The sequence below is a fragment of the Ciconia boyciana genome, chromosome 3, assembly GCF_034638445.1.
Source record: "Ciconia boyciana chromosome 3, ASM3463844v1, whole genome shotgun sequence".
NCBI classification, from domain to species: Eukaryota; Metazoa; Chordata; class Aves; order Ciconiiformes; family Ciconiidae; genus Ciconia; species Ciconia boyciana.
The window spans coordinates 65977587-65998423 of NC_132936.1; the positions used below are offsets into that span (position 1 = coordinate 65977587).

Below are 20837 nucleotides of genomic sequence, written 5' to 3' on the forward strand. Positions count from 1 at the left end.
TCCTATATTGCCTAGGAGATCCGGTTGACAAGACAGAACTTTATTTTGTGCTGTGCAAACTCAGATCAAATAAATTCCTGCCATCCTGCTCAGACCTGTATGATAAACATTAGCCCTAGCCATGTGCAATCAACTTTCAGTTTATCGAGGTGTAAATAGTAATTATGAATATTCAGATGTGCTCACCATTTAGAAAAACAAAAATAAGCTGTTGCCTTTTTAGGTTTTCCTGCGACTCAGCATCTCCCTTATAGGCTCACAGCTAATACCTGCAGAACTGTTAATCTCCTTACTCACACTTATTTTCCTTTCCTTCTTCCTGTGAGCGAAAACCAGAAGGGGCTAGGACCACTTGTTAATCTATTTGCTGCAGTTTCATGTCAAAAGCAGGGTATAAGTCCCTGCTTCCTACCTTAGCTCCTCATTCCCGCTCCATGGTAAAACTCTCCATCGCGTCAAACACTCTGTAAAACTCACTGAGTGGCTGGGCTTCACATCACATGAGAGAAATGGCTTGGGTAAAAGTAAGTATAAACATATATATATATATATAGCTGTTTTCTAATCAGCTCACTTCAGTAATCCAGTACCTCAGCCCACATAAGGAGACAGGGAAAAATGTCCAGGAGCAGGGAATGCCAAGATGCTGAAGGAAGCATACACTGGGTCAACCACGCCACAGATGCTGTGCCAGTTATGCAAGTAATTGCTCAGGCCCAGTTCCCTCAGGCACCCAGCCCCCTGGGTCTCAGTCATCCCTCAGGCCATCGGTCCGTAAATGCAGAGCCTTCCCACCCAGCTACTACTTTCCAAGGCAGCAGAGAGGCTAGGGGGAAAAAAAAGGAAAAAAAAAAAAGAGCTGTACTAAAAAACCCAAACAAACGACCCAAAAAAATCTTTAGAAGAAATCTCTGCAAGGAGAGGAGAAAAAAAATTGGAAGGGATTATTCTTTTTCCAGCCACATCCCTGACTTCTTTTTGAACAAAGGCAGAGAAAGAAGGACGGCAGGCTGCGCAGAGCCAGACACGGGCCTGCAAACCCTGGGAAAGAGCATGCTGCCACATAACCGCAGCATGTGACACGAGCGCATGAGCTGAGCCAGCTGCTGCTACTGGAGGTGAGGTGAGGGAGCTCAAGGCTGAGCTCTTCCAAAACCCACCTGTTCTCTGAAGGAGTCAAGATTTAAGACCTGATTTCAAGGCATGGAGCAATCCTAGCTTCTCACCGAGTCAGTGGGAGAGGTGGGTGGTCGGGAACGGGCAGGAGCTCAGCATCTGTGAGTCCTCTTTTAAGACTGCAAGAAACTGTTGCACTGTATTACATTTCTGGGTGCCTTCAGGTCGCAAGCCTGGTAGGCAAGGAACTGCCCTTTTTCCAGCGTAAGTCCCACCTATAAGTCGTATTTACAGGCCTTAAGTGTTGTGTTTTATTCAGTGAGTTTTTCCATTGCACAGATTTTAGGACATGGTTTAAAGGTGTGAATTAATTGATTACAACCATTAAATTTAATGATTCCTACAAACTGCCAGGCGTGGCCAAGAGTTTACAAACACAGGCACTGAGATCCTCCTGACTTGATAACTTTAGTCTGAGGTTCTGCTCCTTGCCTACGATGACCTTACCTGGAGCAGGGCTGGATCAAAGCACATTAACATCTCCTGCCTAAAATACCAGCATACGGAGTTGTGGGGTTACTTATCAGTCTAACCTCTAATTAAAGAAATGAAGTGACTTGTAGTTACTTACAATACAAAGCCAAAACTGAAGGAGACACAACCTAAATGAAAAAAAAAACCAAAAACAACAAACTTGCTTGGGTTTAAAAACAGTCTAGAAGAGCAATAGCTTCAAACAGGACAGGCTCCCTTTCCATCCTGTTGGGATGTCAGCTGCGGGGAGGTGGGCACCTACACCCTTGAGACGTCTCTGGGTGTGCGCCGGGTCCAGTGGGCCCCTTGTCACGCTTGTCCGTGGGGATGAGGACGAGGTAACAGCTCCTGGGGAAGTCTAAGCCTCTTGCTGCTACTGCTCAGAGAGTGCCAGTGTACAGCAAGCGTACAGCCAGGGTACAGCCAGCATGCAGCCAGCGTACAGCCAGGGTGCAGCCAGGGTACAGCCAGGGCACAGCCAGGGCACAGCCAGCATACAGCCAGCGTACAGCCAGGGTACAGCCAGCGTGCAGCCAGGCTACAGCCAGGGTGCAGCCAGGGCACAGCCAGGGTGCAGCCAGCGTGCAGCCAGGGTACAGCCAGGGTACAGCCAGCGTGCAGCCAGCGTATAGGCAGCGTGCAGCCAGGGTATAGCCAGGGTATAGCCAGGGTACAGCCAGGGTGCAGCCAGGGTGCAGCCAGCGTACAGCCAGCGTGCAGCCAGGCTACAGCCAGCGTGCAGCCAGGGTGCAGCCAGGGCACAGCCAGGGTGCAGCCAGGGTATAGCCAGGGTACAGCCAGCGTACAGCCAGGGTACAGCCAGGGTGCAGCCAGCGTGCAGCCAGGGTATAGCCAGGGTACAGCCAGTGTGCAGCCAGGGCACAGCCAGGGTGCAGCCAAGGTATAGCCAGGGTACAGCCAGGGTGCAGCCAGGGTGCAGCCAAGGTGCTGCCCGAGCTCTGGGCACGGCAGGGCGCGACCGGCGGCAGCTGCCGGTTCCCCAGCACAACTCCCCGGTGCCCGAGGGACCTTTTACACCGCCGTGGCGGGGCCGGGGCGATGCCCTGCACGGGGGCACCGAGCCGCTCCGACACCAGCGACTCGGGCCGCGGGCTGCCCTTCCCCGCGCCAGGGCGCCGCGGCGTCCCGCCGAGCACCGGGCCCCGGCATGGCTGCGGAGCGAGGCCTGCGGGACGGGATGGGCACCCCCCGGGGGGGGGAACGGAATAAGGAAGGAAAAAATGACAGCCCGGCTCCCGAGAAGCCCGGCGGTGAGTCACGCCGCGCGGAGAGGCGGCGGCGGGGGGGCGCGGCGTGGCCGGGGCCAGGGCCGGGGCCGGGAGCGCGGCGGCGCCCCCTGGCGGCGGCGGTCGGGGCGGGCGGCGGCGGCCGCGGTTGTCACATGTCGGAAAGTCCCCGGCGCTGCCGGTGGAAATCCCCGGTGGGGTTTTTTTTTGTTGTGTGTTTTTTTCTTTTTCTTTTTTTTTTTTTTTTCGCTCAGGCGCTGAAACAGAAAGGGAAAAAAAACAAGAGGCTCGGCTCAGCCCTTCATTCCGCAGCGGCGGTGGCGGCGGCAGCAGCTCCGGCGGGGAGGGGGCGGCAGCGGGAAGGGAGCCCCGGCTCGGCGGCGGTTGATGGCTCCTGAGCTCGGCTGCGTCCCACCGCCCCAGCCCCGCTGCTGAGCAGGAGTTACCGGCAGGATCGAGCGGAGGAGGAGCCCGCCGGCGGAGAGGTGAGCGCCGCTCCGGGCACGGGGAGGGGAGGCGGGCAGGGCACGGCGGGGCGGCGGAGCCCCAGACCGGCTTCGTCTCCCCCGTCCCGCTTGCAGGAGGCGTCGCGTCGCGCCGGACACCTTCGGCCGGGCGGTGTCGTTGTGCCCGGCGTGGACCGGCGCTGGCCCGGGCGCGGCGGGACCCCGGCCCCCGCGGGGGCTCGGCGGGCTCTCCGCGGCGGCTACGGCGGGGAAACCGAGCGGCGGGGGTTTGCCGGGCTTGCTTTTAGCGCTTGCCGCTGCTGGAAGAGTTGTCTGCTTGGAGCTGCTTCTCCTGCAAAGCTGGCAGGTGGCAAGAGCGGCTGTCGTTTCCACCTTGCGTACACTTGCTTCCAGCAGAGCAGCCAGTTAGGGAACTAAGCCGGGTAAACCAGTCCTGTGGTGTATAAAACACCCTCCGTCCTCATCTTCTTCCTTGGTGAAGAGCGATAATAAGCTTAGTTCTGTTCCAAGCGCTCAGACAAAGACCCAGCCATAGAAATCCATGGGCGCTGAAGGTGTATGAAGCATGTTTATTTTAGTATTGTCTTAGCGCTCTACGGAAAAGAGTTTATTGTTGCCATTTTTCAGGTAGAGGACAGAAAATTAAAATAACTTTATGAAGCCACTGGCAGATCTCAGAAGAGCATTCAGCTATCCCAAGCCCAGCATCCTCAGTAGTACATGTTCAGAAAGGATGCTGCCGCAGAGAGCTGTTTAATCACTGTTTACAGCTGTTCTTTTCTGAGAATTCATAGTCATTACATGTCAAAAGGTTAAAGTGATACAGCATACAGTAAAGCCCAGTACAGTATAAACCAATAATTCTAGCTGAGCTGTCTGTTCTTTAAATCCCTAGCTTAGCTGGCTATTGAGTTCTCTTTGTTTTATCACATTGTTTTTGAAAATAAGGGTTGCTCAGCTTTTGCCTTGATTGACATTTAATGACCGTAAATAGCATAGACAGTAATTTCTGTGTGCGGAGGGGAAAATATGCCTGTAGAATATAATATTGAATAATATAGTTTCAGTCAATGCTTCTGTAAACTCAGTACTTTTTGTTACTTAAAGCTGGAAATAACCATTTCAAGAGTCTGTGCCGGTAGTTCTTAATCATGTGATTAGTCTTTATTCATGTAAAAAAAATCCCTTCGACTCAATGGCTCTGCTTACATAAGTAAAGAATTCAGTATTTTGGTCATCTCGGAGCAAAGTATAGCTGTGGTTATTAAACAGATTAATAAGGGGTTGTTTATATTTCATTTCTTAAATCATCCATACATTTAAATATAGGATTACATAAATAGCACGTGTAAAACTATATTGGTGGGGGGAGTGGATGAGGAAATGTTATTTCCATTTTAAGGCTGTATGTTGGTGGGGGAATAATGAGAATATGCCATCTTTATTAGCTGAAGGAAAGCTTTTCCACGTGTTGCAAGATGTGACAGCTCTGAGCCCTGTCCCTAGTGCTCTTACAGGAGCAGAGGAAACACTGTGTGAATATTGCCTAGACTGAGCAGAAAGGACTTTGCAGCATCTTGTGTTTCACCTGCCTCTATTTAGGGCTTGACAGGATGTCCACTGAGTCTTTCGATCAGCTGGTTCTCAGAGAGGTTATAGAGGGCAGCTCTTGGCAGCAGGAGTTTGAGGTCCCCTCTTACCCTGGCAGGGTCCTTTCCAGCGCTCCGGCGGGGCGTCTGGAGGTGGATGTGGCCAGTGGGAGCATCTGGGTGAAGAGGAGAGAGCAGCTGGTTCTCTGCGGGGAGGATGTGCTTAAGTCCTTCTGTGCAAGAGGGGTCTTCTGCCTCCGCAGACCTGGGAATCCTTTCTCGGTCAGTCTGTCATGTTGTAGTCCTTCTTTTCTCTCTGGCCCTCCAGACTCCCATCTCCATGAGAAAACTTCTTAATAGTTGCATAACCAGTTTTCAGTTGCTTCTTGTCTCCCTGTACTTGGCAAGGTGTATATCCAGAACTTGATATATACTTATGGCTTGGTATTTGTCCCTAGATTCATAATCACAATGATGGGCTCTCCTAATGTGACCAGCTGTAGTCTAAACATGTTAGGCATGCATATCTTTATTTGTCTTAAGAGAAATTTTGCTTTGTTTGTGGACAAAGCAGTAATGTACGTGGACAGCATGGAGAGTCTCTCCATGTAAAAACAGGTTGTTGGTGGTGTTACTGTAGTGCACGGGAGTTTTGAGGGATGTGGTCCCTACATTTGGCTCTAGCTAGCCACAAAGTTAGCGTGCTCTGAATAAGTATTTCAGAGAGTATAGCCAGTTTGAGGTTATGGGGTTTTTTTGGTCTTCCTGCTGTAGCCCATGAGGCCAGAGATACTGAAGAAAGGGATGCAGGGCAGCAAATATTACATGTCCCACTGTGGAAAAATATTGGGGTTTTTGAGCCAAGTGGAAATGCTTTTTCAGCTATGTTGACTTACTGCTGAGTAATAGCGGCACTGCAGTCTGCACCCCCACACACAGCACAAGCACCTCTGTGCAGTAGCTCTACTGCTCACAAAATATAAGGAGCCTCAAGAAGAGTAACATAAGTCTGTCCTTGAGTACTTGCTCTGCTACAAATTCCTCATTTGCCATCTTCAGCCACCGTAAGTATGGGACAGATACTAGCATGGCATGTAATTCTTGGGGCTCTTTTTGTACAGTACCAAGCATCACTTCTCAGAATGTATGGGCTGTGGAAATCTGAAATGGTCATTATGTGCTTTTTTTGGCATGTCATCAAAACAAGAGCTTGGAACATGCTGAAAGTTCAGCAAGTTCATATGGGATTACACTGTGCAATTATGAATTAGTCAAGTTTCCAGGATAATTTTCCCTTCCCCTTGATCTTGCCTTCTTTTATCCTTACTTTGATTTAAATGCTTTTTTTTTTTTTTTGAACTATCATGCAATTTCCTTAGTTATGAATAAATTCTCTTTAATATCTCAGTAAGTGATAGCAGTAAATGATTGGAATAAGCTGGTCAGTGTCTATATCTGAGTAATGCAGAAAGGCTGATGGATATGAGCTTTAAAAAAACAACATCTATATAAGGCTCAGTGGACTGCATCCACTCTGTGCTTGTTTTAGGCAAAACTGCAGCCAGAATCCTGCCCCTGAAAGCGCCTTCTCAATCTCTGCAGCAGTGATAGTGCTGTGATGCAAGGACACTAACATGCCAATAAAAGGATCCTTTTTCATTTCAGATGTCTTCTAGAAACATGGCTGGCCAACACATCCTTCCTCAAGCTTTGTATCAGAGCAATATGCTGAAAGCCATGAAGATTAGAGAGAGGACACCTGAAGATCTGGTCAAACCCCCCAGTGGAATAATTCACCACTTCAGGACTATGCACAGATACACCATAGAAATGTTCAGAATGTGCCAGTTTTGTCCTCAGTTTCGGGAAACACTTCAGAAGGCCCTGACTGACCAGGCCACCCAGACTTCGCTGGAGCGCCAGAGGAAGCTCAACTGGTGCATGGAAGTTCGGAGACTTGTCCCTTTGAAGACTAATGGTAAGTTATGAGCAGGTCTTTGCACTCACATTAAAACGGGTGGTACGAATGTAGCACCTTTATTAATAGCATCTGAGTTCATGTTACTGAAACAGAAGCGCACGGCTTTAAAAAAGTGGTGCCTTTTAATCTTAGTTTTGTAAACCAAAATTCTTTCCACATGATGTACTGTCCTGAGGCTGTAGCAGTCCCCTGCCCATATCATGGTATTATGAATAGCCTGAAAATTTCACAGATATTTTCATAATATCAGTAACCTGGGGCACGTCAGAGTAAAACAGCAGGCGGGAACCTTGACTTGCAACCCATCGCCTTTCTGTGAATCTGACTCTGCTATGTGTCGGCTGCCTCGTCGGAAGTCCCGAACGGCCCTTAATGCCAGGCAAGAGGAGACTTCGGATGCTTTGAGTGACGGGGATGCATTCCCATGTATATATAGCAGAGGTTAATATCCTGCCATAAGCCCTGCCATTGTAGCTGGCAGGCAAGGTTCACTTGCTCATCCAGCTTTAACAGCGGTGCTGGTGGGTGCATCTTGGACGTGGAGGCTCTGGGAGCCTGATCTCGCTGGCCTGGAGGCAGCACCTTGCACCCGGCCGGCTCCCTCATCCTCAGCCACCTGCTGGGGTTTGCCAGCTCTTGACCTCCCTCAGGGCCCACCAGTAACTCCCCTGTGTATGAATGACAGCCATCTTTGTGCAACACAAAGTTTGCAGTGGCCTTTTCTTTCAAGGGTCAGTGCTGGTTTTAGGACTTGGCTTTTGGGTTACTTTGTGTATTGCATCAAGCGCTGTAAATTAAAAGGTACAGCAGTAGCGCAAAGATTTCCTGAATAGGGTACACGTGCCCACAGTCTTGAGCAGGAAACTTTCGCACATGACTGTAAGAGTTGCTGGGCATTTCACATTCAGTGGAGGAAAGATGTGGTAATGGCTATGACTTATGGTCACACAGCTGCAAACTTGGACTCAGGATTCCCTACAGCACGGATTGCCCCAAACCAGGAAGGTAGACTGGGACAGCGAGGACTCCAAGAACATGGAAAATACATGTTCTTTGCTCAAGGAGCAGATGACACTGGTTATAGAAACACTGGGTGTGGTGGACCTGCAGCCTCATTGAAGTCCTTACGTTATGTTCTTTTCATATCTGTTTATAGACACATTGCCCTTATCTTCCTAGTCCACATTCTTCCCATCCCAAGTTCTACAATACTTCTCAGTCTGCTTGCACACAGCTGTGTTGTGCACAAGCCATAAAAACAGAACTGCCATGTAGATGTCACTGCCGTGAGCTAGGAGAGCCTGATCCTAATGTGTGTCTCTGTCATAGAGGCACTGACTTTTTGGTGGGCTTTTGCATGTGCATAAAATTCTCGTGACTGTAATTAGGCTGTGCATGGAGATCCTGTAGTCTTGAACTTCCAGAAGGACAGGAGTTGCAGCTAGGGCAGGCAGCACTTTGCAGGTACTAGGAAGGTGACATGACTCCAAGTGTTGCATCTTCAAAACTTCACCCCAGGAGATACACTTTAACAGATTTACTAGGAAAATGGACAATGTGCATCATTTTTGCTCAGGGTGAAGAGCAACTGTTTTGGAATCCCTCATCTCCTGTTAATACGAGTCCTGCAGGGGTTAACGCTGTCTGGATGGGCCCTTGTTGCTGACAACACTGTATTCAATAACTATGCCCTCTTGCGTTGTCTCATGACTGTCGGCCAGTGTTACAAATGGGAACAATTTGTGGACTGGTGACTTGGATCCCATCCGTGAGCAGGCGTACCAATATACAAGATGCTGAGATATTCGGGCGGGTTGAGGGAAGGCAAAGCAAGGGCTCGGTTTGTGGTCCTTCATACCTCACGCAGCCAATTAACTTGGCTTCAGTTCAGTGCTTTAGGGTCATTAAGTGCATGTGTGGAAGGAGTGGCTTTGGGAACCTGTGGTTTATGCAAAGTAGTCGCAGTGAGGGACCTTTTCAGGAGAGAGAAGGTAGACTGGACTGAAGGAGAGGATTCCTGAAAGAAGGGACAGGAGCCTGGAGAAGCCCTGTATTATCCCAGAAAATAACATGGGGGTTTTTTCTCCCATGAAGAATACTTTAAAAAGCATTTAGCTTCTTAACCCATAGATGTGGGAGGAATATGCTAGTTCTTTCAGTCAATGGTGGGCTTTCTTCAGAAAATTCTGGGTTTTTTTCTAGTGAAGGTTTTAGTTGTTGAAAACAGGGAAAGTATTTCCTATAGGATCTTTCGATGTGTGTTTTACCTAATATGTACATGAGTTTGTGGAGTGGTGGGGTTTTTTATTAATTAAAAAAAGGCCTTTTGAATCACCACACATTTCTTTGCAGACATGCGAATGGAGGATTGAAGGAAAGCAGTAGGAGGTATAAAAATCGAAACTGTTTTTTTGTTTGTTTTTTGTTTTGTTTTTTTCTTTTTAATTTAAAAATTCCAGCATCTATTGGCTGTAGAGATTTCACTTGTATAATGAATCGGCATTCATTCCAGCTCGCCCAGCCACACCCCCTGGGAAAGTCCGAGGGAGGCTTCGCTGCTCAGCCCTGCGCACCGCAGAACAAAAAGTACAACTGTTGCTCAATTGCTAGTCAAACGGCACGGGGGAATTCCAAATGCTGTGTAAGGAATTTTGGGCAGCGCTTCTCAATAAAGAACTGAAAGTGAGCTCTCAGAGAGAGAGAGAGAAAAAAAAAAATCTTATCTTTGCTCTAGATTTTGCAAAGGGAAAATTTTAACGGGATTAATACGTCATCTTTCTTGGTCAGAAGGAAACCCAGTCAGTTTTTCTGTCTTATATGTTGTTCCCTGATTTTTGAGCTCAAGTAAGCAGCCTGCAGACTTGAAGCAAGCTCTGCAAGACAGCATTCTGAGACCAGAAGGCAGTTGCAGAACCTGATATGCACTGAGTCCATAGCAATTTATGGAGTGTTAAGTAGATTTCAAGTGATATATTTTTTTCAGGTTCTGGGGTCTCTTGTAGGTCTTTGTCTGCAGTTTCACAGAAAATTAGTAAAAGTGTTCACAAATGGTGTACTTGAGCTCATAAGGCATGTGGCAAACTGGGTTTAAGTCTTTTGTGGGTGTTCTTTGGGTGAAGTTTTTTTTCACATGAGAAAAATCCAGTAGCTTTACCATGGTTGATGTCCTCTATTCCAAGGAAATTGCTGTGGTTTCTTAGCATTTGGGGAATGTGTTTATCGCGGTAGTAAACACTGTACCTAGTTTTGAGTCTGAGGATATGACAGTAATGATTCTTGATGTCTCTCTTCCAAGGGAGACATCCCCTTTTGAAGAAGATGGCTAGAGATAGAATTTGAAACTCAGCCATAGGCATACTTTGTCACGCCTTCTAATTAAGTTAGTTAACTCCTTTGGTTCTTGGTTTCCTCCCCTCTGTAATAGCAGAACATTGCTTTCCTTCCTACCTATAAAGAGGACTTTTTCAATCCAAGGAGTGTGTCTAAATGAAAATGGAATCATAATGTTTTTCATTTATTTAGTTTTAATTTTGTATTTTAGAAAAACAACCCTCTAAATAAAACTTTTAACAGCACAGCATACTATCAGTTCTGAGGGGAAGGCAAGAGGTGTTCCTACAATTGCTTTACATAAATCACCTACTCTTCCCTTTCTGTCTCTCTTTTTTTTTTTTTTTTTTAATTACAGTTCCTTCATCAAGCACAGCCAAGTGCCAAGCCTTTCAATGCAGTGCTCGTCAGGGATGTGAGGCTTGGTGTTACTATAGTATTTTCTTAGTGGTTTCCATTATCTCTACCCTGTGCCATCAAGTGTATATTTGTGTAAAAACTGATGAGGGAGATTTACACATTCTTTTGTAATTTTAAGTTGACTTTGTTGTGTTTAAAAGCTATTTCAACTGTGTTTGACATTTGCAGTTGACCCTAAAATTTAGTTAATGATATCAAAGTTAAGTAAGATAGATAAGGGGCAGGCTTCCCACCATTGCTGAATGACAGCTTAACACCAACCAGTGAAGGGAGAAAACCAGTAGAGAGGGGACCTTCTTCCTTTCTTTCTCTGAGCAGAGAGATATAGCCGTGGTCTTCATAGCTGCGGTCTTCTTGTTCTTCTGTCCGAAGCTTAGAGGGAAGTGCACAGGGAATATGGATATGCGCAGTGTAATTCTACATCCCGCGCATTCGTGGGGTTTTTATTTAAGTAGCCATTTAAAAATAATGTACTCTTTCTTTTTTTGCAGGTGATGGAAATTGCCTCATGCATGCTGCATCACAGTACATGTGGGGTATCGAAGATATCGACCTCGTCTTAAGAAAAACATTGTTTAGCGCACTCAGGGAGATTGACACACGGAACTTCAAGCTCCGCTGGCAGCGGGAGGCTATTAAATCCCAGGAGTTTGTAGAAACGGGACTCCACTATGACACCCGGGTAAGGCGGCCTGAGGGAATCATGCTGTTTTCTGAGTGCTCATCAGCGTTGCCTTGCTGATCTCATTTGCTTTTTGGCTTCACGGATTCCGCCGTTAGTGGAGAGCAGAAATAGTCTTCCTTTGGAGGAGACGGGAAAATATGATTATTTTGAGCACTGTTGTGCTGCAGTTGGTTCCTGACCTCTGTGTCTTTGAACTGTTGCTGATGGATGTTTCTTTCCTCAGAACTGGGAGGAGGAGTGGGAATACCTCATTGAAATGACCTCCCCAGAAACATCTGGGACTCGAAACAGGCTTCCATATAATGCACTGGAAGAAATCCACATCTTCATCCTTGCTAACATCCTCAGAAGGCCAGTCATTGTCCTTGCAGGTGAGTTGCCCAGACAGTCATCTCACCGTGTTACTCTGTGCTGTGTTAGTAATCTTACTTGGATAACTGTTGTTTTCAGGCAGATGCATTTCAGCATGGGGCGCTTTCAGCAATTGTTCTAAAACACCCAGAGTATGTTTCTCTTGCCTATAGCACATACTTATGTGTGTTTATTTGTGTTTTCTTTTTCTTCCTTATGCAGATAAAGTGGTCAGAAGTTTAGAGTCAGGCTCCAGTTTTGCTCCTCTGAATGTTGGTGGAATTTACTTGCCTCTCCTTTGGCCAGCTGAAGAATGCTACAAATACCCAATTGTGCTCGGCTATGACAATATGCATTTTACACCACTAGTGACTCTGAAGGACAGCGGGCCAGGTATTTTTCAAGTACCTTGTTTGGTATTTATGTAGCTTCTTCAATATCATCATGCTGATAAAGCATTTAAAATATAATCTGGTTTAGATTTGCATTTCAAAAGTTAAAATAAATGTAAAAGATGCCTTTGGAATACGTGCTTAAAATGTGAGCAGAAACAGTTTTGACTAAATCTGAATAGAAATGAAAGGTTGTCTTCAAAATGCCAGTTTAAAGTAGAGTACAACTCGCCTGCTTGCAGGCTGGGATCAGTCAAAGGGTGGCCTCTTCTTCATTGTGTTCTGGCCTCCTTTCTACACACCATCATAAGAGAAGAAGCTTTGAAGGACATGGTCTCACAGCGGTGTACCGCTGCCTGGCAGGGATAATGAGATATATGCTTTGCCATGTTTAATGCATCTCTTCCGAATGGATAGCAGTTCTCTAGGTTCAGGTTAGGGCATCATCGCATGGAAAGGTATAACAAACTAAGATCTACAGTGCTGCCCACACTGAGAAGAAAATTGCTGTGGGGACATTAAAACTCTCGTGGGATGGGGCTAGGTTTGTGGTGCAGACATGTCTGTGTCCTCCCGCAGCGGCACTGTTTAGAAACCAGTTGCTCTGGCCAGCCGTTCTCCTCTCGCTCCAAAATTCAGCAGCAGTGGTGACATCTCTGTGTGTTGCATCTTGTGGTTACTCCTGCCTGGTAAAAAAAATATATATGTATGCTAACCTATCTTGTTTCTCCACAGAAATCCGGGCTGTCCCTCTGGTCACCAGTGAACGGGGCAGATTTGAGGACTTGAGTGTGCACTTTCTGACAGATGCAGAGGAGAGGGAGAAAGAGCAGCTGCTAAAAGACTATTTGATAGTGATAGAAATTCCAGTGCAAGGCTGGGATCATGGTACAACTCATCTAATTAATGCTGCAAAGTGAGTGTCATTCCTGTTTCCTCCAAGTTATCTTGTTTACGGTGGTGGGAGAAGCTGGGCAGCCCAGCGTGTTCCTTTGGTCTTTCCTTCCGTCCATGGTAGCACACGTGTTTACCCTCTGTAATATGAAATAATTGGCATTACTGCTGACATGCTTTGAAGTGGTATGAGCTCGAGCCAGTCTCAAATTTAAAGGCAAAAATGTCTTTGGACTTAGCAGACTGAAACTAATATTTTAGAAGAGTAAACCCAATGGATTAGTTTCACTGACTTTTAGGTTACACAGGAGGGTGGCTGAAAAGTGGTTAAACCCAGGAACTAGTTAGACCGAGCTCTTGCGCTTTATGTAAGGGCACATTGCATAAAGGGCAGTTGGTCTAATTTTGGCTGCCCTAGGGAAAGTACTTGGCGGTGTGTTCTTAGCGCAGATGCCTTGGTGCCCTGGGCTGTTGGAGTGCGGCGGTAGGCAGGAAGCTGTGGCCGGTGGAGAAACGGGCGTCTGCGCTCATCCCCTGACAGTTGAGCGTCAGTGATGTGCAGGGGGCAGCTGGCGGCACCCATCGGCTTCTCGCTTTTAGGGGATGCTGGCAGCAGCGTCCGCCCAGCCCCTTCATGATGTGGGAGGGAAGCAACTCCCTGTATCCTCTGTCTTTGCTTCCGTTACCACACAGGGAGATATCTTTATGCTGTTGGGTGGTTCTGGTTTAGGAGCCTTGAAAATTGAAGTCCTCCTACCCAAAGGATATATGCATATCTAAAGAGTAGTTGAGCTTCCTTAGTCCCACTGCACGGATGCGTTCTTGACTGTTACCAGTAATGCTCGTGGGGGTTTTCCCTGCGATTGGGCACAGAGTAGGGATGGTGTGATGGATGCTAGCGTTACACACACTGCATGGAAGCCCCATAGTTTGTTTGAAGAATTCTGCTGGTAGATACACACCCAACAGGGCAAAACCAGGAGCAGATTTCATGATAAACTGTATCATGAAATGCTGAGCCCACTGTAGGAAAGGCTTGTTCTTAGCGTGGGCTGGTGAAGAGAGGGATGTTCCACTCTAACATCCACTCAGCTGAGCAATGGTCTTCAGAGGACTTCAGGATTTGGGGGACTTTTCACTTCTGAGAGACTATCCATATTCTTCGTGCAAACAGCTCTCGGACAGAAAACCCTCACCTAGAAAATCCTTTTAAGAATACTTCTGTTTAGCATTGTGTCAGACCATTTCTTTAGATGTGAAAGTCTCCATTTGACATCACTGAACACCTGCTTCTAAAATTATTTCCATTTACAGCAACAGTTTAACATCCTGGATCTTCTAGCTGAGTAATATGGATGTGCATTAAATCTACATTTCCTCCCCACATTGCTTGTATATGCCTCCACCCCCACCATCTGCCCTTTGCAACCACTGATGCAATCTTCCTTTTTTGGCTGTCAGGTTAGATGAAGGCAACCTACCCAAAGAAATAAACCTCGTGGAAGATTACTTTCAGCTGGTACAGCATGAGTACAAGAAGTGGCAGGAGAATGCTGAACCTGCTAGAAGAGAGACCTGCTCCAGGAACAGACAGGACCTGTCTTTTTCCCAGCTCTCCCTCTTACAGGTGAAATGTGAAACGCCAAATTGCCCTTTCTACATGTCTGTGAACACCCAGCCCTACTGCCACGAGTGCTTTGAGCGGAGGTCCCAGGGAAGCAAGGGAAGAAAGCAGACCTCCAAAGCAGCACCTGAGAAACTGATGGCAGCTGGGTCGGGCTCCTCCCGTGGGGACCTTTGTGAACCTGGGGGATGGACATCTGAAGGGCCTGTAACAGGGCCTCGCTCCGCACCTCCGACTGCTCCAAGCCTTTTCCTATACAGCGAGACCACGGCCATGAAATGCAGGACACCAGACTGCCCCTTTACATTGAATGTGCACCACAATGGGCTTTGCGAACGGTGCTACAACTCCAGACAGCTTGGTCCTTGCAACAACTTGGATGACCGCAGACATTTAGACTATGCCACATGCAAGGTGTGCCGTCAGAAGGCCAACAGGACCTTCAACGGCATATGCAGCACTTGCTTCAAAAGGTCTACAGAGCACTCCTCAAACGGCAGCCCTGCTTTCCTGCCCATGTGCCACCAGAGATCGACATCTGACCCATCCCAGATCTTGCAGAGCCTCCTCCAGCACTCCTGCCATCAGGCTCCCAACAGCTGCAGTGAGGAGCCCCCGCCACTGGCGCTGCCTCCGGAGGAGAAGAGGGGAGGCAACCTCTGCAGGAAACCTGGCTGCAGGTTTTTTGGGACATCGCAGAATGAGGGCTTTTGCACGCTGTGTTTCTTTGAGTACAGGGAAAACCACGGTAAGTGGAGATGGGGTGAGCTTTGGCTGCAGATCAGCCTCCTTGAGCTATGAAGCTCTGCACACACTGGGTGCTAAAAGGGCAAGGGGTGACAGAAACAGTGTGGAGCAGAAGCAGCAGTCTGAAGAGAAGGTGCTTTTTTGGCCATTATTATCCTGTAAAGGGGCACGTGGTAACAGTGTGGGAAATCTGTGAAATCTCTTGTAAAACTTCCCATCGGCTTTCATGGAAGCAAAACTAGCTCAAGAGGGGGTGAGTTTTGATCCCTCCCCACCGCCCACTGCAGTCATGGTTTGGAATGAATTTTCTTCACAGTTAGAAAAGTTGTAGGAGTTGGCGAGGGAAATGCTATTGTAGTGATGCTACTGAAAACCAATTATGTTAGCAAGGCTTTTAAAAAGCTTGGGATTAGTTTGAAGATCTGTATCCGTTCTGGATGTAATATGTATAACACTGGAGTAACTACTGAAGTCGCCTTGATAAGCAGAGCAAGTAGAAGTTGACTGTAGATAATGTGCTTGTATTTCGGAGTAACTTAGGAGTGTATTGTTATAATCTACCTTGAAATCTTTCTTGGTAGTATCATGTGCACGTGTGTTTAAAGGCACGCCTTCAAAAAGCTAATAGTCTGTGAACAAATCACAGCGTGAAATCTTCATCTTTCATGCTACTGCTCTGTTACACAGGCAAAGAGCCCTTGGGTATAGAGGGTGAAAGGCACATGTAAGAGAATTATTGCTTATCTCTTAAGACTGTTTCATTGCTGACAAGTGTGCCAATGCTGCGCTTTCCACATACTTTCAAATTAGGGAACTTCTATGCCAGCTTGCAATAGCTTATTTTCCAGCGTTGCTCACAATAATAATTTTTTCCTTCTGATTGTGGAATATGTAAGATTGCTTCATGAGCCTAAAAAGCGTAAGGCACTTTTTCCCATTAAGCTCTGTGCCACTGTACTTCCATTACCTGATGTGCCTGCAATGGGGGAGGCCAAGAGGGAAGTGTTGGGGTAGATCACAGATGACAAGCTGAAGCCAAAGGTGAAATTCCTCTTGACTTCAGTGGGATCTAAGTTTTCCCACCAAGGGCAAGTTTTTCGCAAAACAGCTGTTTCAACAACTTCTGATAGGAAAATCAGGCTGTATTAGCTCCCGTATTTACGTAACATGGAGGAAAGTGCATCAACTGAGGGGTCTCAGGATTGTCCAAAACCCGTGTTTGAGGCTAGTAGATTTTTTTTATTATTATTATTTTTTCTTGTTAAACTGGGGAGCTTTTCATAGTTGCTTTGGATCATCAGATCTGTTGGGCACATTCAGACTCCTCCTGTCCTTACTTCGCATTACAGACAGCGCTTTGCTATGCCACCAGAGGAGATCTCAGAGGAAGTCCTCGGCAGCAGGTCAGCCAGGGACCTCCGCTGCCGCCTTCCGTAACGCCGTGTCCTGCCAGCGGCGCGACTGCGGCACCCTGGGCAGCACAATGCTCGAAGGGTACTGCCAGAACTGCTTCATTAAAGCCCAGAACCAGCGATTTCAGGAAGCCAGGAGGACAGAAGAACATCTGGTGAGACAGCCAGAAGTAAGTGTGAACTTCTCAAAATCTTCCTCTTGTTTAGCGCTGCACGTTTTTCTCTTGTGTGAGCAACTCAGGTTGCATACTAGAAAATCCTCAAATGACTGCATCCTAAGTATCATGGAAAGACAAGTGTAGAGTATCTCATGATTTTTTTTCCTGCTGCAACTGAGAAGCACTCCTAAAAGTTGTTCTCAGTTTAGGGTTATCATGGCCGTGTTGTTTTGCCTCAGCTGGGATTTCGCCAGCAATTTCAGTGGAAGCAATTGGACGAACAGTTGGTTTGTTTGCTGATCAGGGAGAGATTTTCATTCTTACCCTTAGAGCTATGCAACTGCATCAAGGGGTTTAGTCTGCTTCATGTTGCCTTTTTCATTGAGCCCATTACAGATTTTCTTTGTTCCACATTTTTTTAAATTTGATTTCTTTTGACCCTTTTAGAATTGAGAGTTACCAAAGATAAAAAATATTTTTTTCTAAGAAATGACAGAATTTGTTATTTTCTTTGGTAAAGCCCAACTTGGCTCTTGGTATCGTACTTTTCAGAAGAAGCATGTGTTGGCAACAGCCCCCAGTTGTTACCTATACAAACCATTAGCAGAGTTGAAAGTAAATGAGAAGCCGCTTGTGCTGCCAGTGCGGCAACTGACAATGTGTTTTAATGTTTTTCTAGAGAACGGGACAGCACAGAGATTTGCAGCGAGCAGCGTTGAGTAGCCAGAAGAGACAGTGTGCTGTGGCTTCGTGTAGAAACAACCTGGCGTGCAGAAGCGATGACTTGTGCCAGGAGTGCCAGCGCCTCGGTCAGCTCGCACCGTCAGGGAGTGCCAGGGACCCGGCTGCAGAGGAGCCCCCAAAGCAACACTGCCGAGCCCCTGCTTGTGATCACTATGGCAATGCCAAGTGCAACGGCTACTGCAATGAATGCTACCAGTTCAAACAGATCTATGGCTAGCAGAGGGGAGGAGTTGGTGAAGAATAAGAAAGCGATACCAGCGACTTCCTTCACTGAAATGGTGCTATGTCCAAAACACTTAACAGTCCTAGGAGGGTGGGGGGAAATATAAGCTGCCTGTTTGTGTTCGTGTTTATTCCCAAGAATGGGAATAAATGTCTGCTTCCTCTAAACACTGCATACAGGGACTGCTGAGAAGGGCAGGTTGCCTTCTGCACAGAGCTGTCGTTCATGACTAAGCTCCTACGATGCTGTATTTAATTCTTGAACTTCCCAGGAGGAAGTGTGAAGCATGTGAATCCAAAGAACTTCCCAGTTCTGCCTCTTTCTCAATACCTCCCCTCCTCCTGGGCGAGGAGCCGTGGCTACTGTTGGAGATGCAGGAGCTCTTTGTGTTTGCAGACATCAGTCAGAGGCAAATCTTTCCTGAGAGGGATCCCCCAGGACAGCTTGCAGTTGATGTCCGAAGAAACTTGCTTTGGCTTGCCCGTGTCCTTGCTGGTGTTCTTACAGAGGTCGTCAAGGAGGGAGCTCCTGCAGGCATTCAGGGTGCTAACGGCGAGCAGTTCTGTGTTTGCAGAGCCATCAGCAAACCGCAGCAATAAACAAGACCAGCAGTGGTCTGCTCCTCTAACACGCTTGACCTAACCAGCATTTAGATCCTTTCCCAAATCCCAAGACAGCTGGGAAGACAGGTGATTACAGAAACAACTTTCATGAGCATATGCATGTGATGGGAAAACTGAATCCTGCTGTTCCCCACTTGTATGGAAGGAATTGCCTCCAACAGACAAAAAAACCCCCAAGCCCTTTGTCTTTGGCTTCAGTTCTGAAACCAGAGCAACTTTCTTCTCTTGCACTGTAACTGTTGGGAATATGTGTGCTGCTGTTCATACCCTCCCCCCCATTTCTGTCACACTTCTTTCTGTTATCCTTAATGTGATTCTGTTATCGCGCAAACAGCTTGGAGCTCGGTAATGGAGTGCTTTAGGGTCAAGGTTTTACTCCTGGAGTTTGTGCATCCACTTCTCAATCTGCAATACTTTCTTTAGCGACCTTGCCTTTACCATTGTGCCTGGTACCTGCTTCTCTCTTCTCCTTTCACACCTTTTAAGTTTTCAGCATCTGTTTTGCTGCTATGATTTTGGAGGTGATACCTTTTCAAAGTTGCTTCTGAAGTTTAGAATCTTTTTCTAGTGATTAAAAACCAGTTTTTAAAAAGGAAAAAAAAATTAAATAACTCATGACTTATCTGTGTTAAATTTTATATATTTTGTGAACCTCAATGTGAACATATGTTTTATTAAAATATTTATATTATTTGAAACAATGCAACCTGAAATTTGCACAGCTAGAAATTTTTTACGTATATTTACTCTTGTGTTGAAATTAAATGTATAATTGAAAAACATTCTCTGATATAAAGAAATAAATTATTGAAGGATTGAATTTGCTATTTTATATTGATGAGAGAGAGCACAATTGAGCATGGGACACCCCCTGAAGAAAGCATTTCTGTTCAGGACCACCATTCAGCATGTTACCAAGTGCTCCCTGGTTCAGATGATGTAGCCAAGCGCTTTGAAGAGGTGATAACTTGCTGTAAGTCTCTGCATACTCCCACCTTACGTCATTGTCCTCTCAAGAAGAGTTCTTGGTACTGTGGGAGACCCGTGCAGTCAGTGTGCATAAGGATTTGGCTTCTGTGTGTGCAGAGTATCTTCAGTCCCCAGAACTATGGGTGTGGGAAAGTAAGGATGGTCAGGACCAGGCTGCAAGAGAAGCTAAGCTTAGACTGACTTGACTTTGCTTTCTTCATGCGTCCATCAGTTGTGCCAGGGATTCCCAGCCCATGTTGCTTGAGTGCCACCTTGGGATGGTGATGGCAACACACGATCCCCACCTCTGCCCAGGCATGCGTGCAGCCCTGAAGGCATGGGCTCTACCACCTTCCCTCACCAGGGGCAGCAGGGAAGTCACTCACCTTTTGGTCTTGGCATCTGGGTTGCTCGATAGCTCCTGAAAAGCAAGTTGCCAACTGCTACTTGAAAAAGTACTTGAAAGCGCTGTTTTCTTCTCATCCCAAGCCCAGGCTAACCCAGCCCCACTGCCAGGGGATTTCTGCACTGTAACGCTCCCTCAGTGGGGCATGAGTATGCCTGCACCGGCACTCAGGTGTTTCAGACCTCTGCCTAGACAGGCAATACCGTATACTACTGTGGCTTCTTGGTGTTGCGCATGACCTGAAGGAAAAAAATGAGTCGGGGCTGCAAATGTCCCTGTCCAGTCAGGAAAGGGACCCTAAGAGGCTGACCTCTCCAGATCAGCTGCTCTCTGTCCTGGTTAACTCTTTAATCCCTTCTGGCTGTTCAGGAGCACACCTCAGCATATGCTTCAGTGCTGTCCCAATTGAAACCATGTAGATGTTAAGTTCCTGAGTATTTTTGCCACAGGTTAGCTAGTCCTTGTAATTCACTCGGCTCTCTAGCCCATGTTTCTGGATGCCTGTCCACCTTCCTCATGCCCACTGCTCTCCTTACAGTTTAGCCCAGCTCCCTCTGGACCCATGTACCCCTCCTTTCAGAGCATGCAACCTAGAAGTCAGCCTACTCCCCCCCAGAGCAGAGCCTGCTGGATCTACCAACCCCATCTCTACAGCATACTCCTCTTTTTCAAAATCTGACTCTCTGTTTATCCATAGCCTCCTTCCCCTTTCTTTACAACTCATGCAACTCACATGCCTGCCCGATTCATCGAGCTTCTGCACCAGGCGGACACCTTGGTGTTGAAAGAGCAGGCAAAGGCTGGGAGGGATGTCTCCACCAGGAGCTGGACGCAGCTCACGGCATCCAGCCTTGGCAGCCATCAGCTCCTGCATGCTGAAAAGGCAGAGCCTCCATCATGACGCCTTCACTGTCGGGAGGATGGT

At 47.2% G+C, this 20837-nt stretch overlaps 1 protein-coding gene across 1 annotated transcript; it reads left to right on the forward strand.

The window, feature by feature from the left end:
• The first annotated feature begins 3056 nt into the window (after positions 1 to 3056).
• On the forward strand, positions 3057 to 19272 carry TNFAIP3 (TNF alpha induced protein 3). The gene is made up of 9 exons (XM_072855943.1): positions 3057 to 3382; positions 6619 to 6931; positions 11176 to 11366; positions 11593 to 11740; positions 11943 to 12113; positions 12848 to 13028; positions 14468 to 15378; positions 16727 to 16959; positions 17627 to 19272. Exons 2-9 carry the CDS (start codon positions 6619 to 6621, stop codon positions 17906 to 17908), a joined length of 2430 nt encoding a protein of 809 aa, XP_072712044.1. The 5' UTR covers positions 3057 to 3382; the 3' UTR covers positions 17909 to 19272.
• Positions 19273 to 20837: the final 1565 nt, after the last annotated feature.

Coding starts and splice junctions, on each gene's coding strand:
- TNFAIP3 (XM_072855943.1), top strand. CDS start 6,619: ATGTCTTCTAGAAACATGGCTGGCCAACACATCCTTCCTCAAGCTTTG. Junction 11,367..11,592: donor GACTCCACTATGACACCCGG/GTAAGGCGGCCT, acceptor TTCTTTCCTCAG/AACTGGGAGGAGGAGTGGGA. Junction 12,114..12,847: donor TCTGAAGGACAGCGGGCCAG/GTATTTTTCAAG, acceptor GTTTCTCCACAG/AAATCCGGGCTGTCCCTCTG.